At 38.6% G+C, this 15,919-nt stretch overlaps 2 protein-coding genes across 2 annotated transcripts; both read right to left on the reverse strand.

Moving 5' to 3' along the window:
- Positions 1-164: 164 nt before the first annotated feature.
- Positions 165-7,329, reverse strand: LOC116196769 (pullulanase 1, chloroplastic; the record flags this gene model as incomplete). Its single annotated transcript, XM_031526652.1, is given in 20 exon segments — positions 165-233; positions 483-539; positions 713-784; positions 985-1,075; positions 1,177-1,269; positions 1,413-1,483; positions 1,700-1,750; positions 2,218-2,358; positions 2,500-2,595; positions 2,919-3,012; positions 3,102-3,192; positions 3,592-3,712; positions 3,900-3,960; positions 4,348-4,497; positions 4,644-4,843; positions 4,944-5,080; positions 5,169-5,277; positions 5,381-5,430; positions 5,523-5,661; positions 6,985-7,329. Coding segments are annotated over 20 exon segments (2,148 nt in total), but the record flags the coding sequence as incomplete, so codon positions are not given.
- A 6,687-nt stretch (positions 7,330-14,016) lies between these two features.
- Positions 14,017-15,341, reverse strand: LOC116195021. Its single transcript, XM_031523973.1, has 2 exons — positions 15,215-15,341; positions 14,017-14,907 (listed from the first exon to the last, which is right to left on the reverse strand). Exons 1-2 carry the CDS (start codon positions 15,269-15,271, stop codon positions 14,329-14,331), a joined length of 636 nt encoding a protein of 211 aa, XP_031379833.1. The 5' UTR covers positions 15,272-15,341; the 3' UTR covers positions 14,017-14,328.
- Between the last annotated feature and the right edge of the window lie 578 nt (positions 15,342-15,919).

Genomic DNA, 15,919 nt, shown 5'->3' on the forward strand with positions numbered 1-15,919 from the left:
TTCATGCTCTTTAGATTATAATTCTTCAAACCCTAAAAAATGAGTTATCAATAAAGGCGATATTTCTATTTACACGAGCAGATTTTTGTATCCAAGTGCAAGCAAATAATGATGAGCTACTGAAATTCAGAGAAAAGCCACACAGAGGTTCTACAGATTCTTACTGTTTCCGTTGGAGAGAGGGTATATGCAACAGGTGTTCCACCATAGGTTAAAACATCAGATCCTTTTACCTGAAAAAATTGAATGACTAAATTATTCACATGATATATACAATATTCTCTTGTTTGTAAAGACAGTTAAAAATGAAATGAGTGAAATGACTGAAGAATGATTCAATTTTACAAACTAATTATATTTTTTTAAAAAGTTTTTATTCGTTGGACATGATATCAGTTTATTTAGCAATAAGATAAACAAATAGTGAAATTTGCATTCATGAAGGACCAAACATGAATGTAGTGAAAGCAGCATAAGCACACCTCTTTGCCATCGGAATTTGTAAAAATGAAGTCCCTCAAATTTCCAGCCATCCCGATCTGAACCGTGGAGGATACTCAATCACAAAAACTGATAAACATATTGCAAAAACATCCATAGAGCACAATATTAATGGTTAAATATAGTGTATTAAGTAGACCATCATGTTGAGTCCTCTAGAACCGTATGAGTGAGCAAGTATTCTCTTAAGCCAATCATCTGAAATACCAACCTGTATGTGATCCTTCGATGAGGCAAGCATGAGCTTCATATCAGCTTCCGTACCATGGTCGTGTCCATTAGGCTGAAAAGCAGAGAAATCTCTATAAATCTCTATATTAATAGTTTTTCCCCATTTCAATAAACGTATATTTGTTAAAAATAAGCATAAAAAAATATACCATATGGAAACAAACAATTTAGACCTTTTCAGAAAAGTAACAATGATAGATTTTATTATGACAGTTTCACTATAGAAACAAAATTGTGTGTGGACGATTTTACCTGCAAGAGCAAACCAGTCACAAACCCTTGCTGAAGGGGATGGCCAAATGGGGATCCTCCAAGCACAGCGTCGCGTATCCGATCATTAAAGCTGTAGAACAGTGACACTAACATCTAAGACTAATAGTTAAATCACTTAAGAGTCCAACATTCGACAAAAAGACAAAGATTACTAAAGAGACAGATCATTACCTCCCAATTCCTGTTCCAGGTAGATTGAACTGTGATGCATTTATACCTCGTCCATTGTTGGCAACTTCACCAAAGTCCCATCCTTCACCATATCTGTGTTAAAAGGTACAATAGTCCATATATTGAAGCAGATGAAACCTTCAACAGATGGAAATTCTCCACGAGGAAGAAGAAGAAAACAGGGCAAGTTCGCAACGTTGAGAAAATTCTCCAGTTTAGTGATTCTATAAACTTACATATAGATACTTGAACCATCAACTGCATCCCTCTCTTTTGATAAAGCTTGTAGTGCAGATTTTGCTTTCAGCTAAGCACAACATAAAAAGAAAAGTTATTCAAATCCATCCCAGCTCTTTCTTTCAACTAAGGTAGATCCACGGGATCATGTCATTTTATGGACTAGCTTATGAATGATGCCTAGGTATATGTATTAATACTAGTACCGCAATATGTACGACCTTTGTCACCCATACGAATTTCACATGACAGTGTCGAAAGCAAAAGGTGGTGAGGAATTACATACCATAGTGCGTTTCATTATGTGGCCCATAAGATCAAACCGAAACCCATCAACCTGACAAAAAAGTAACATCAATACATCAAAAATAACGGATCAAGGTTTTCCAGTAGGTGTTGCCCCGGATATTTCTTGTTTAGTACTAAAACTGTTGACCCCAAGTTCTGAAACCTCCAAGCAAATGCAACATAGTAAATGCAGGAAATTGTCTTTCCTCTGAAACCGTCTGTCTGTCAAATTGCCCTGCTTTTTGACATGGTAACCAAATTGCCCCATAAGACTAATTCGGCCCAGCTGGATAGGAGGAAATTGAAAATTCCTTAAATGTCTATGAGATCTTAAAAGGACTACTTAAAAGTCCGCAGAACAGTGAATAGTCCTGGTAGAAGACAAGGAGATTCTTGAGATATTCATGAAAATAACTACTTCTAATTTCTACAGTGGTATAATTTTCTTCAGATTTTGAGGTTCCAGAAGTATTAAATGATTCAACTATCTTACAATGACGAGAAGAATTTCATTACCTTATAATTGACTGCCCAGTGAAGCAGATCATCAATAATCAGTCTCTCTACCATAAAATGCTCACTGGCAGTGTTGTTGATGCAGGTACTGTTTTCGATCAAACCGTTTTTGTTCCTCCTCAAATAGTAGCCTGGAACAATCTATAGGGAACTCAAATAACAACCTATAGATGAAATACCTTTTGAAGGCTGGATGTATCATAAATTAGAGGTAATCTTTACTCATGTAAATAGAATGAGTAACATGTAAAACAATTGAATAAACATATTAGCCATAGAGACCTTATCAAGAACAGAATTCACATCAAAGGGCCCGCTTCCATGCAAATGGTTATACACGACATCCAATACAACACGCAGACCAACTCGATTCAACGCCTGTGATAATGCAAGAAAGGAAGACAGATGCACACATACACAAATAAATAAATAAGTAAACAAATAAAAAAAGAAATTCACGTGTATGTTTTCAATACTATCTAAGTTTATTAATAAGAGCACAATTATGATGCGAACTGAAGTCTGAAGCATAACATGAAAGTTTTAATAAAGAGAGGGTAGACAAAAAAAATGAAGATGAAGCTGAGCTTACATTAAAAGTCGATGTTAGTCCATTTAATGGCTCTAAGTCTCTCTGAACCTAAATTTCTAGTGTTCAATTTTTTAAGTCTTCTCAACAAGAGCAGCGTTTGTGACCAAACCTGAACCATCTTTCTGAACTCAATTATACGGCACGGGCCATTCGCATTACTAGCATAGCTTCCCTTAGGCACCCCCCAAAGAACAGGATTGTACCTTCACCGGAATCGTGAGGGCAAATTACTAATAGGCCCAAATAGATTTTATGAAGTTTTCATCTGTTCATCTTCCAATAGGAAGCTTACCCCCAGTTATATCCATCTTCCTCTTGGATTGCTGTAATCTGAGCTTGTTGCTCCTCCGAATCTGAAGGCAGTTGCTCCAACTTCTTGGTATCTTTGAAAATGTCATAAGAAGAAACATAGCCGAGACAAGTCAAATGTAAGTTAGTAACAACTTCAACATCCAAGAAACATTTTAAGTTGCCAAAGCTAAAAATGTCAATATCATAAAAATTCATGGCCATCAAGTTTTATCGGCAAATAGGCTCAGTTTAAAGTTGTGAAACAGCCCATAGTCTGCCCCAAGAAAAACCATGTAAGTTACATCAGTTATGTTCAAAGATATGACTACTACATTAATCCAAGTTCTGTTGTTCACAATTTTACATGTAAATTATGGAAAAAAAATACTTTTAAAGGTGACATAGGATGAGATTAACCTTAACCAAGCAAGTCCAGATATTTTTAATTATTGAATAGTGAAGGGTTGATTTTCATAGAAGAAGAGCCTCACCAACACATTTCCATTTATTCTTCTCATCTTCAACACCTGCGAATTGGAAAGATGGCAGCAGGTGGACATGGGTAAGACCAGCCCCAGATAATTTCTGAAGATGAAGCATGCCTGCTGAATCCTATTGAAATAAAAAGCACCACTTGTTTTTAGCAAAGAAGGCAACCTTTTTACTTTGATTTCACCAGTACATCTCTTAGCCTTGATTCAAAAAAACCACCGACAGACTCAAAAAGTAACCCAGGAAAAAAATGCTTGGAAATTACTGTATATTTCCTACTTTCACCAGAATTGCCCCAGAGGAGTACCTCCATAGTGAAGGCTAGATAACCACCACGAAGCTCTGGTTTCACTGTATGGTCATTGGCGCTGTGACAGCAGGAGAAAAGTATAAACAGTTGGCAAAAATATAACAAAGATGAAGCATATCCTTGAGGTTTGAGACTATTAGAAGCATTTTGAGCAGTTTGAAACTCCATATATGATTAATGAAAAGTCCATAAGGATTCTAAAGCGGAGAAAAAAGAGCAAGTTAGCATGTCCGTCACAATAGTGGAAATTCAACTGAAAAGGAAAAAAAAAAAAGACCAAGTGTGGGAACATCAAATAATAGTAAGAGCTTGATTTCTAGCCTATGAAGAATCCAATAATTTTCATACCGCAAGTGATAACTCTCATTGGTAAAGTCCTGATTTGTCTGAGAAGTAAGATAGCCAACTCGAGAAAACCAAAATGAAATTGAATTTAAGCATCCACCTGAAATCCCTGATGTGCATCTCATAAATACTTATGTCAGAGAAAGATGAAAGTTGCGGCTTCTCATTGACCAAATTATCCCACAGTTCAGGTTTTAAAGTGTCAGAACAGGCATTCACTATGAGGGTCCTCCTCCCATCTGATGAGAGCCTGCATTCAGAAAGAAATGATGGAATCATTTAAAAATACATGTGTAACATGCATATAAATATATGTGTGTCTCTCTCTGTGTGTATGTCATTCCACCATGCAGCTAAATCAGATTTGTAGCCTACTAATTTTAACAGTCGGCATACCCTCTAGCATAAGGATCATTTGCAGAGCAGTTCTCAACTTGCAAGGTACTGGGGTGATATATGCAAACTTCGTACTCATAATAGCAGCCCTCCCAATGTCTGGGCCCACTAATGCTCCAAACCCCATCAATCTCCTCAAGTTGGAGACTTTCCAGCAGATCAGAACCCAAGGGATCACTATAAATGTGAGCTTTGACATTCTATTCTAACAGGAAAGAAGGTGTTATTGGTCGGAAAGTAAACCTGGGATATGGCAAAAAGAGGCAAGAAATTGATCTATGGAAAATTATAGATAGATACTTGTGCAGTTGGAGCCCAAAGGTAAAGTGAGATCCCTTCCTCTGAGAACACGGCTCCAAGCGGACCAGTGTATGAAAACAACTCGTCCAGGACTCCAGGTAGTTGAAGACCAGTGGCACCGAAGCACCTTCCATCAACTGCTTAAATAGAATGCAATGTAATCTTCCATTCTACTTTGATCTTTTCTAAGAAGGGGTTAAATGCTATTAGCAGTGCAGTCCTTACATCCATAAGTGGCAATTGCCAGTTGGCATTTGAGGAGACTTTTCACATCCACATCAGCGGGTAACTGATAAGCAATGTAGTCTCGAATATGAGGAAACTTTTCAGTAACCTAATAGCATTTCATCGAAGAACATTAGATCTCAAGATGTGATGAGTACAATTCCAATTACTGCTTTAAGAAACTAAGTACTCTAAATGATGAGGCATATTACTTTTACAGGAAGCCCACTCAATCGTTCAAGCTTGATTTTCTCTTCGTAGCCTGTTCTCATACATAACAACTTTAACGGAAGGGAACCATACAATATATTAATGGTAAAACATAGCATGGGCAAGAAGCACCAGCTTTCTGACCTTGAATACCATCATCAGTCAAGGCTAATGCTGCAGTTCTGCTGCCATATAAGTAGCATGAAACATCTCCATCAACATCCCAAGCAATCAATGATTCCGTAACCCAATATGCTCTCGAGTACAATAAGCTATCCTGCAACTGATCACCAGTTCAGGCATATTCTAGAGTATGAATAGAAGGACATAATCTAATATGATAAATGTCTAGTTGTTTATATTAGAATTCCAAAGCAAGGAGTCTAAGCCCCAGCAGAGCTGCTCCAGCAGAACAAACATTGTTGCACCGAGAATTTTTACAAGATAATTCCTCGTTTCGATTTCGAAGGAAATGATGTGGCGACCTCTGGAAAAAGTGAACTGTGTCGAAGGCTAGAAGTTCTCTCAATCAACCCCAACAAAATCGTTATCAGGAACATCCCATGGATTGACTTATGTTTCCTTCGGATAATGGGCTTCATTTCTACAGGAACTTTATGTATCAATTAGCAAAGATGAATTCGTTTGGCAAAACATCTCGAGTACCTCCATGATTCCAAAATATTCATTGAAGGGGCTTTACATTCAAATCCGATTCTAATTGGTTCTCTTGGAATCCATGTGAAACATTATCTGTTTCTCAACCCAATTACCACAGCTGGAACCTGGGACTTGGATCCACAGGAGTCACACCATAAAATGTCCCAAAATCCATCAGCTCGAGCACCCCTAGATACACCTCAGAATTCATATAACCTTCGGAAGAACTAAAAGCTGCGGGACTAAAAGATGGCAAAGGTCCCCTGCCCCCACACGCCGTCACCCTTAAGCGCCCCAGCAAAACCAGAACGCCTAAGGATTCCCAGATAACGCTGGCACTCTGGAAAACCCAAGAGGATTTGAAAAAGCATGAGATGGCCCATCTTAAACAGTTGAGATACCTCAAAACCCACAAGACATTTTGGAACTGCCACCAAGATGTGCCACGGTATTTAGGCATCCTGAAAAGCTCAGGCCACAGGACCCTAGCAAATACCAGCTATAGCAATTAAGGAGCCACGGGACCACCTGGCTTGCAGCAATATCCTATCCCCACAAACGGAGGAGGCAAAGGATCCTCCGCAATGGTGTTCCCCGGATAATATGTGGATACCCCAGAAATAGGTCCAATGAGTATTAACAGGCTGAAGATTTGGATTACGCTAGCACATTTCACACACACAGCTTAGTCATATGCTAATCCTTTCCTGAAACAGCTGCACCTCACGTACGACACGTCAAAGTACCAGTCAGACTGAATGAACACATTGGCATCAGTTCAGATTCATCTCACAAGAGCTAGAACAACTCACTGATCGATTTCCTTGCATCAAGTATCAACTTTTTTCAGGCAACAGTAAGTCTCGTCGATCAAATGGGTCAATCCTGCAGAACGACACGTTCTGTTTCTGAAAGTTTCATGCAAAATAAAATAAGATGATCGAACCTGAGGAGTTGATTCCGGAGCTTCAATTGACATGGCGTGGCAGCGGAAAGTGTCTCCGGGACCGTCAAGAGTAGCTGCAGTGGCCGTGGGAAGAAGAGGAAGAGAGAGGAAAGGTCTTCTAGCTGTGAGCGTGGAACAGCAACAGCACCGCGGAGACCGCGGGTGCGAGTAGCGGCGAGCAGGATGGTGGAGTTGGGAGCTTATGGCCTGCGGTCTGGACAAAGATGGAAGGACAGGGAGCAGCACAGAGTTCATCGGAGCTCTCTTTCACTCTCCCTGAAAGCAGCAGAAGAAAGAAGAAGACGATAATAGACTCTGATGTGACGCGACCGGAGTTTCGCTGCTGAAAGATTTTCTTAACTTTTCCCCTTTTAAAATTTATTTTTTTATTTATTTCTCTACAACAGTCAACGGCGCGAAAGGCTCGATGCGGCCCGGCCCGGCCCGTCCCGGATCGGGTCGGGCTTCATGGTTAAACTAGACTACATTCTAATGTAGAATTAGCCCATGGGCCGGACCGTAGCTTGTCCAATGTAATTCAAATGTTTTTATGTGAAAGATGAAACTCTTCGTTCTTTTTGGTGATATCAAGAGGTATTTTCAATTTATTCGTTGACACTAGCTTTCGGTCCGGCATCGATTTGGCCCCGTTCATGGAGTGCTTTCAATGGGCTTTAGGCCTCTAAATTGCACTTAAAAAAATCACCCTCTTGAAATGTAGTTTGTTAACTGTATCAAATTAGTTCGTGGTTTACAAGCATTAATATATACACCTTACCTTTCGATCTTATAGAAATAAATGTAAGGATCAAACTTTTGTTTTATCTTCCATGTTGAGGTTTGCTCGATACTCAAGTGCCTTGAGAAGAGACTCGAATTCAAGATTTTTCAGCCATCCATGAGCCATCTTTAGCTGTTACACTTTCAATCGAGCTAGCCACCCTGATTTTGTAATGAGTAGTTTATGCATGAGATGAAATTTATTAAATTTCCATTTGTCTTATATGGGTTTGGGTCCATTTCCATTTAAAAGCTCAAGGTGATAAGTGGTGACACCCAAGTCTCATATAAACACATGGATATTCATTCATTTTTTCAATGTGGGATTAATATTCTCAACACCCGCCCTCACGTGCAACGTGTGGTCTATTTCTACCTACATATTGTCACGTGCCTTTAAACACCCGCCCTCAATAATTAACCTCGAGCCGGGCTCATCTTCCGTGCTCGGGCGAGAGGGAATACTGACACGAGGCGCACTCTTGGCTACACTCTGACATATTGGACCCGGTGTGGTATGGATGCATACATGCGCGTTGACGCGCATACGCTTAACCTGGCTCTGATACCATATTAAATTTCCATTTGGCTTATACGGGCTTGGCCAATTTCCACTTAAAAGCTTAAGCTGATAAGTGGTAGTACTCAAGTCTTATACAAACCTAGGGATATTCATTCAATTTTTCAATGTGGGATTAACTTCCTTAATAGAATTTCCATGCTCAATATCATTTTCCTATGCATTTTTGTATGGTGTTTCGTTTCTGTTAATTAGAACTTGAAAATCTTGATTTTGTAAAAGCGTGGCGAGCCCTAATCACACATGTAATCTTCCACTTTAGTGGATAGAGTATGTGCATACCATTATCATCTAGCGATGGTTCCGATGGCTTCTGCTGCCATCGACGAAGCAAACTGCTATCAAATGCATGCGGACATGCATTTCCGACTGTCCGACAATGAAGGGCTCGATCACCGAGAAGTTCTCTAAACTCTACCTAGGATATTGCTTTCGAACCCATTGGCAACCACGCCACGAGCAAAAGGAAGATCGTGCCCTCAAGATGGTCCAATCTGCCAGATACTGTAAGTTTTTCGATTATAAGGGATGTTCACGAATCTAGTACAATGGGATAAAAATCATAATAGCTAGTAGCTTTTAGTTAACCAAGATATTACTCCTTATATTTCCAATTTATAAGAGCCACTAAATTAAGGATGTGATCGCAAATCCAATGAAATAATTACCCAATTTTTTTCCACCCTTTTCTCCCTCTCCCACTTCTCTCTTAGTTATATATATATATATATATATTTGGGGTTACATAAAGGGGCTTGTTGGTCTAATACAATGAAATAAAAATCTTAATAGTTAATAAATTAACATGGATGGTCCTAACGAATATCGAACATGAAATCTCTTAATTATCAGGTGAAAACATCATCCCACTTCTCCCTTTCTCCCTCCAAATTCAATCCACATGCAATAGCCCATTTTTTTAAAGAGTATTTTAATATTATAAAGTCAAGATTTAGTATAATAATAATAAATCTTTTATCATGAAAGTTACGCAAATATAGTCACCGACAAGACAAAATGAAATAAAGGATTATGATAACTTCATTAACGGAGCTTATACAAACCCGTGCGTAGGTGAGGATCCTACGGACACATATTAATTATATATTTATATCTATATTACAAATTGAAAAAGGAGGAAAGTTGGGGTAACATTCTTACTCCAAAAATATTCATCACAATATAATATAATTCTTATTCAGTAACTAAATTATTGAAAATTTTAAAAAATAATTTGGTAACCAACAAGGATTTTCAAGCAGTTCGACTTGTTCCTCATACTTCAAATGTCGGGTTTGAATATATAAGGAAAATCCTTGATTGTGAGAGAATTTTTTCTTCAGTAAGTCAATTTGACTCGAATTGGATTAGTCGGAGGCTATTGGACTTTTAAAAACCAAAATACACTATGAAAAAAACAATTTGATAAACTCATCCTGTACAAAAAGAGAAACTAATTTCCTCCGTTATTTTCTCTAACCGTTTCCCTCCTCTTTTTTTTTTGTCTCTCCCTCATTTATTATTATTATTATAAACAACAACAACAACAACAAAATTATAAAAAATATTTACATTTTAGAAAACGATAACAAAATCGCGTGCGGGTAACAGTCTCCTCTGTACAAACACATGAAGATAGATCTTGCAATTGCCATGTTTTACTCCTAACTAGAAGAAACCTAACCACTTCAATATATGTATCTAACCACCCGAAAACATAATTAGGCTCTTTACCCTGTATATAAGCTAGTTGAGAGAAGATGTGAGAGCACAAAAAGAAAAAAGAAAAAAAAAGACGTGACAACAAGAAAAAAAATGGCCACCAAAACTTTAGCTATCTCCGCAATTCTCATCCTGGCGATGATTTTGATGGCTTTTGCTGCAATCGGTGAAGCAATGGAGAGTCAGTTGTGCATGGGCAAATGCAAGCCACTTTGCTTGACTCTCAAACGTGTGGATGTTAAGAAATGTTCTGGAGCCTGCAAGGAGTTCTGCGCTAAGTTAATATATGGTAATGTAAAATTATCAGAAAATGCTTGGGAAAATTTCGGGGAAATAATCAAGAAGATAATCCCTCCATTTTGGCCAAATTATTAGAGCCAATATATATGCAAGTCAAATTGTTGATTTGTACTAATAATATATCATATTGTGTTTGTGCGAATTAAGTGAGAAATTGAAGTTTGTATCTGATGCTTCAATTGAGAGAGATGTACGTACTTGAATAAATTTGTTTCTCAGAAGAGGGATTGATCTCTAGTGTTTTTAGGATGATCAAATTTATGAATCATGGCTCGCACGACGCATCACGTTCGGGTTTTTCATCGGCTTATTTCACGATCCAGATCAACTCTGGCTTAATGACTCTAATCGCAGATATTGATTACCTTTTCTTTTCGCGGATTTTTTTGCTCAATGTAGCTGTAGAAAAATTCTGATTTTAGAAGTCTTAGAGCGGGTCATATATAATTAGCTAGAGTAGTGCTGTCATGAATGTTACAGAGTATGATCATGCTGATTCTTCCTACGATTAATCAAATTTAATTAATCATGGTCGGGCGAAGGGAATTCACAGGACCCGAGGGAATAGTCGGCGAAGCCTGAACACTCTCGATTAGCAAAAAACAAAAAATGCAATTAATCAAAAAGTCTTATGCCCCTGGTTATACATGTCCAACTGCATTTTTTCTTTTTCTTTTTTGAAATTCAGGGAGAAATCTTTGAATTTTTGGTCATGTTTGGTATATGAGAATTGAAAGGAATGAAGATCTCATTCTTTCACTCCATTTTATTCATATGGTGACACTTTCATGTTTTAAAATGATTATTCTTTTAATTTTATATATCTAAAAATATACGTATATCAAATATATTCATTCAAGTAAATATATGTATCTGGAGTTCAATCTATAAATCACTTTTTTTTTTCTCTCAATATAATCACATTTCACTATACAAGATTCATTCCTTACCTTTCAATTCCATTCCGATATACCACACATGGCAGTCCAGTTAATCGGTTATTATAAATATATATTGCCTACCGCATAGAACTTAATAAACCACAAGGACGTAGCTCTTCAAGAAATTAAGACCCCGAGTGGACATGCTTTGCTTGTAATGCAGGGACTTCAAGACTTATTGAAATCATCTTGTGTTCTTATAGGAATGAAAAAGTAAAAGGAGGTCAATAATATATACACTTCTGCATAATGTTAGCTGTAATTGTATATCCAATCAATGTCGTTCGTATTCAACAACAAAGCAATACAGGAGAAAAAGAAATTCACGTGTATGGATTTAGAGGCGCTATGTGATGAAAACTATGTTTAAAGAAAAGGATTTGAGAAGAACATATGATTTTCAGAGTGCACCACATCGTGTCCTAAAATCCCAATTAATGGGACCCGACTAATTCATATTCGTGTTAAACACTCGGCTCGAACTAGATTAGCCAGAATCACTTTTTTCAATGCGAACTATAGTATGCAAAAACCCATAGGGTCTGATTAATCCAGTAGAGAGATCGAACATTAAAAGTTATTCTCTCTCTCTCAACAAGTGTGTTTTTCGGGATTCGAACTTGTGTTATCCTCTTTACGGGATGAGCTGCTTACTCCAAACAACGAGTAACCTTGACCATTCTATATTACTTGTACCCCATTAACCGCAAAAAAAAAAAAAAAGAATTCGACTCCTCCTGTATGTAAGAGAACCCTCCTAATTGCAAAAATAACTCAATTCATAAATAAATAAATCGAAAGAAGACGACTACGAGACAGCCAGCGGGGAAAAGAAGAATGGCCACCAAGAAAGCCCTCTCCGCGATTCTCGTCTTCGCCATGTTTGTTGTGATGTCTTTTGTTTGTGACGGGTCGAGCGGAGGAGATTCCGTCATGTGTGGACAACTGCAAGGATGACCGCCGGACTGATAAGCACGAGAGCATTCAGAAATGCGAGCGGCGAGCAGGATGGTGGAGATGGGAGCTTATGGCCTGCGGTCTGGACAAAGATGGAAGGACAGGGAGCAGCAGAGAATTCATCGGAGCTCTCTCCCACTCTCCCTGAAAGCAGCAGAAGAAAGAAGAAGACGATAATACAGTCTGATATGACGCGACCGCTGCTGAAAGATCTTCTTCACTTTTTCCCTTTTATAATTTATTTTTTTATTTATTTTGTGTGAAAGGCCGTTTGCGGCCCGCCCCGTCCCGGATCGGGGCGGGCTTCATGGTTAAACTAGACTGCATTCTTATGTAGAATTGGCCTATGGGCCGGACCCTAGCTCGTTCAACGTAATTCAAATGTTTTTATGTGAAAGATGATACTCTAAGTTCTTTTTGATAATATCACAAGGTGTTTTCAATTTATTCGTTGACATTAGCTCTCGGTCAGGCATCGATTTGGCCTAGTTCATGGAGTGCTTTCAATGGGCTTTAGGCCTCTAAATTGCACATAAAAAAATCGTCCTCTTGAAATGTAGTTTGCTAACTGTATCAAATTAGCTCGTGGTTTACAAGCGATGATATATACATCTTACCTTTCGATCTTATAGAAAGAAATGTAAGGATCAAACTTCAGTTTTATCTTCCATGTCGAGGTTTGCTCAAAAACCAAGTGCCTTGATAAGAGACTAGAATTCAAGATTTTTCAGCCATCCATGAGCCATCTCTAACTGTTACACTTTCGATCGAGCCAGCCGCCCTAATTTTGAAATAAGTAGTTTATGCATGAGATGGAATTTCCATGCACACTATCATTTTGCTATACATTTTGGTATCATGTTTCGTTTCTGTTAATTAGAACTTGAAAATCTTGATTTTGTAAAAGCGTGGCGGGCCCTAATTATACATGTAATCTCCCACTTCAGCCGATCGAGCATGTGCATACCATTATCATCTAGCCAGAAACCTCTTCAGCTCCATGTTTTCCATTGACTTATATATAGTCGTTATGGTCTTCTTTTTCTCCCCCTCCATGTGAAGGGAAATGTTTACTTTGAAGATTTCACGTTTCCACCCAAATCGAGATCTTAATTTTCCCGCGGGAATATAAAATCACCACTTTTAGCTGGATTGGCCAAGGTTGCACTACTCATGATAGTGAAGTCCACTGAGAACCATTTTCAATGGAAGACATCTCAGACATGCAGACATGACCTTTTTTTCTTTTTATGTTTTTTTGCTCCGACACATATACTTTTAATTTAAGGACATATAGACACATGACTTAATTAAGCTCATGGAAAACTCCATGGTCCTTTACCGAACCGTCCCTTAATCTTTCTGGATGATCAACATATGGAGTCTGCCACTAATTGTCAATGCAGCGGTCCCCATATTTTAAGGAATAGACCCGGCTAAAGGATTGGATGATCTTTCATGTGCATAAGGGAAGGAAAAGAAATCTAAGGGGGGATTTTATGACTTCATCTCATGGAAACCGCGCTTAAGCCATCATCATCCATAAGTAGTATCTCTGAGAAGATAAAAAGCACAAGTACAAGAGAATCGCTTAACAGAAAACAGGACAAAGTAAAATCCATTTCCTCGTCGTATATATCCTTATGCGAAAATTGAATCCCGAGTTTTTAGTCAGCCGGACCTCACCAAAGTACCGTAAACATATATGAACAAAGATTAGTTATGACAAATACTGAATCAGATGTCCCTGTCTAACTTACGCATAGAAATTCAAGATTAATTTCACAAGGTCGACCATTACAACATCCACACTTTCTATTGCCCTGGATTCGTCTTCTGAATTCCAGGATCATTAGGAAAAATTACATCTGCACCTCTAGACGGATCCGTCACGCTCTACATAACCTATTTCTGTTGACGCGGACGCATTTTTAACTACGTGCTACTAAGGTTGCACCAAATTGTCACTGACTGCACAGGCAAAAAATTACACTTCCAAGAGTTTAAGACATCTGATGGAACATGATGCGACTTTTAACACATGAAGAGTAATTATGGTCGATGTCAACTGAAGACAACCTTCCGAAACTTGGGGCTCGGAGGCGTTTCAAAACCTTCCCCGAGCTCTGGACCGAAAGCCCGTTTACTGCTACAGGGGCTGAAGCCCCATGGAGGAATTGGAATGTCAGAAGAGTTCATTTTGGGAGGAGGGTGCTGCCACTGAGGCAGCGGGCCGGCCAATAGCAGAGTCTGAAGCAGAGGCCCGGCCTCCAGCACTGCCTGCAAGAGCTTCCCTTTCTCAGGCAATGGCTTCTTTTTCTCCCTCTCCTTCCCAGCCATTGCCTCGAGGGCTTCTTCCGTCAGTGAAGAAGAAGAAGTATGGGAGGAAGAAGAAGGAGAAGAAGAAGGGTCTTCTGTGGAGACTTCTTCTTCAGCTTGGCTTGAAGATTTGGAGGGTTTCTCTGAGAGGAGAGACCGGTATTGAGAGATAGCTTCATCCCTTTCCTTAATGGCTTTGCTCAGGAGGTTCCTGAGATGACTGAGTTCAAGTTCTCGGGCTGTGATCTCTTCTTTAGCTGACTCAGTTGTCTTCTCAAGCTCTAGGGTCGTGTACAGAAGGGCTTGCTTCAACTCCTCCATTCCCTGCAAGCGTCGAAAACAGAACCGAATGAGCTAAGCCCCGATTCCAAGCTCCATAGACAAGGTCTTTTGTCAAGGGACGACGGACATGTTTTCTGTTTTCTTATAGCAGACAAAAATTGAGGTGAGATTCTGTGTGGCGGAAAATTTATTTTCAGCTAGAAAACCCGAAAACTGAAAATATTCTAGGAAAGCAACATTTTCCAGGACCAGATGCCATTCTCACATAACAGAAGATCGAATAGGGAGGACATACTTCGATATGATTCGAAGCAAATCCATCGAGCAAAGATAAGATATCATTTGTTACCTCTTCGGCATTGGAGTACAAGTACTCCCAGCTAAAGGGGCAGCACTGATCCTCCATTGATGAAGTGCCTATGATAATGGATAAGGGATTTATGTGATTGGAGAAGTTATGATATTATATGATTTGGTAGCTTCCTTTTTATAGTAGTAGGAGGGAAGAAAGTGCTTATAAGCTTTTTCCTTGTTCATCTGTCCTCTTAACACACAAGTTCAGCTTATTCTAACTATGAAGTACTTTCAGTTATTTTTTAATCTAGTCGATTGGTTGAAACTAATTCTCAGCCTAAAAACATTAGCATTGTGAGATATCTTTGTCTATCGGCTAAAACTAATATTGCAAAAAAGTGGACTTATCCTAATCACAAAATATTTTTGACTGATAGCATAGTGTTAATGATTATTTCTTTGGGATTAAATTCCGATGTTTTGGTCTCTTTTTCGTACCACTGAGGAGAAGCAAAAGCGTGAGGCCAAACAGGATCAGAGGAAAAGGCCAAAAGAATAGCGAGAGTCTAAAAGGAAAAGTGTGCAAAACTTTAAATCAGTAGATTCTTATGCACACTTGAGTGGGATAAGTTAGATTGCCTTTGATTTTCGAGTTGAATAATCCAACCCAACTTAATTTTGTACAATAATTATAAGTGTTTATAAATATATTAATGTGTAATAATATATATATATATATGAAAGTAGATGAAAAATTTAT

This window comes from Punica granatum, chromosome 2, assembly GCF_007655135.1.
Source record: "Punica granatum isolate Tunisia-2019 chromosome 2, ASM765513v2, whole genome shotgun sequence".
Lineage (NCBI taxonomy): Eukaryota > Viridiplantae > Streptophyta > Magnoliopsida > Myrtales > Lythraceae > Punica > Punica granatum.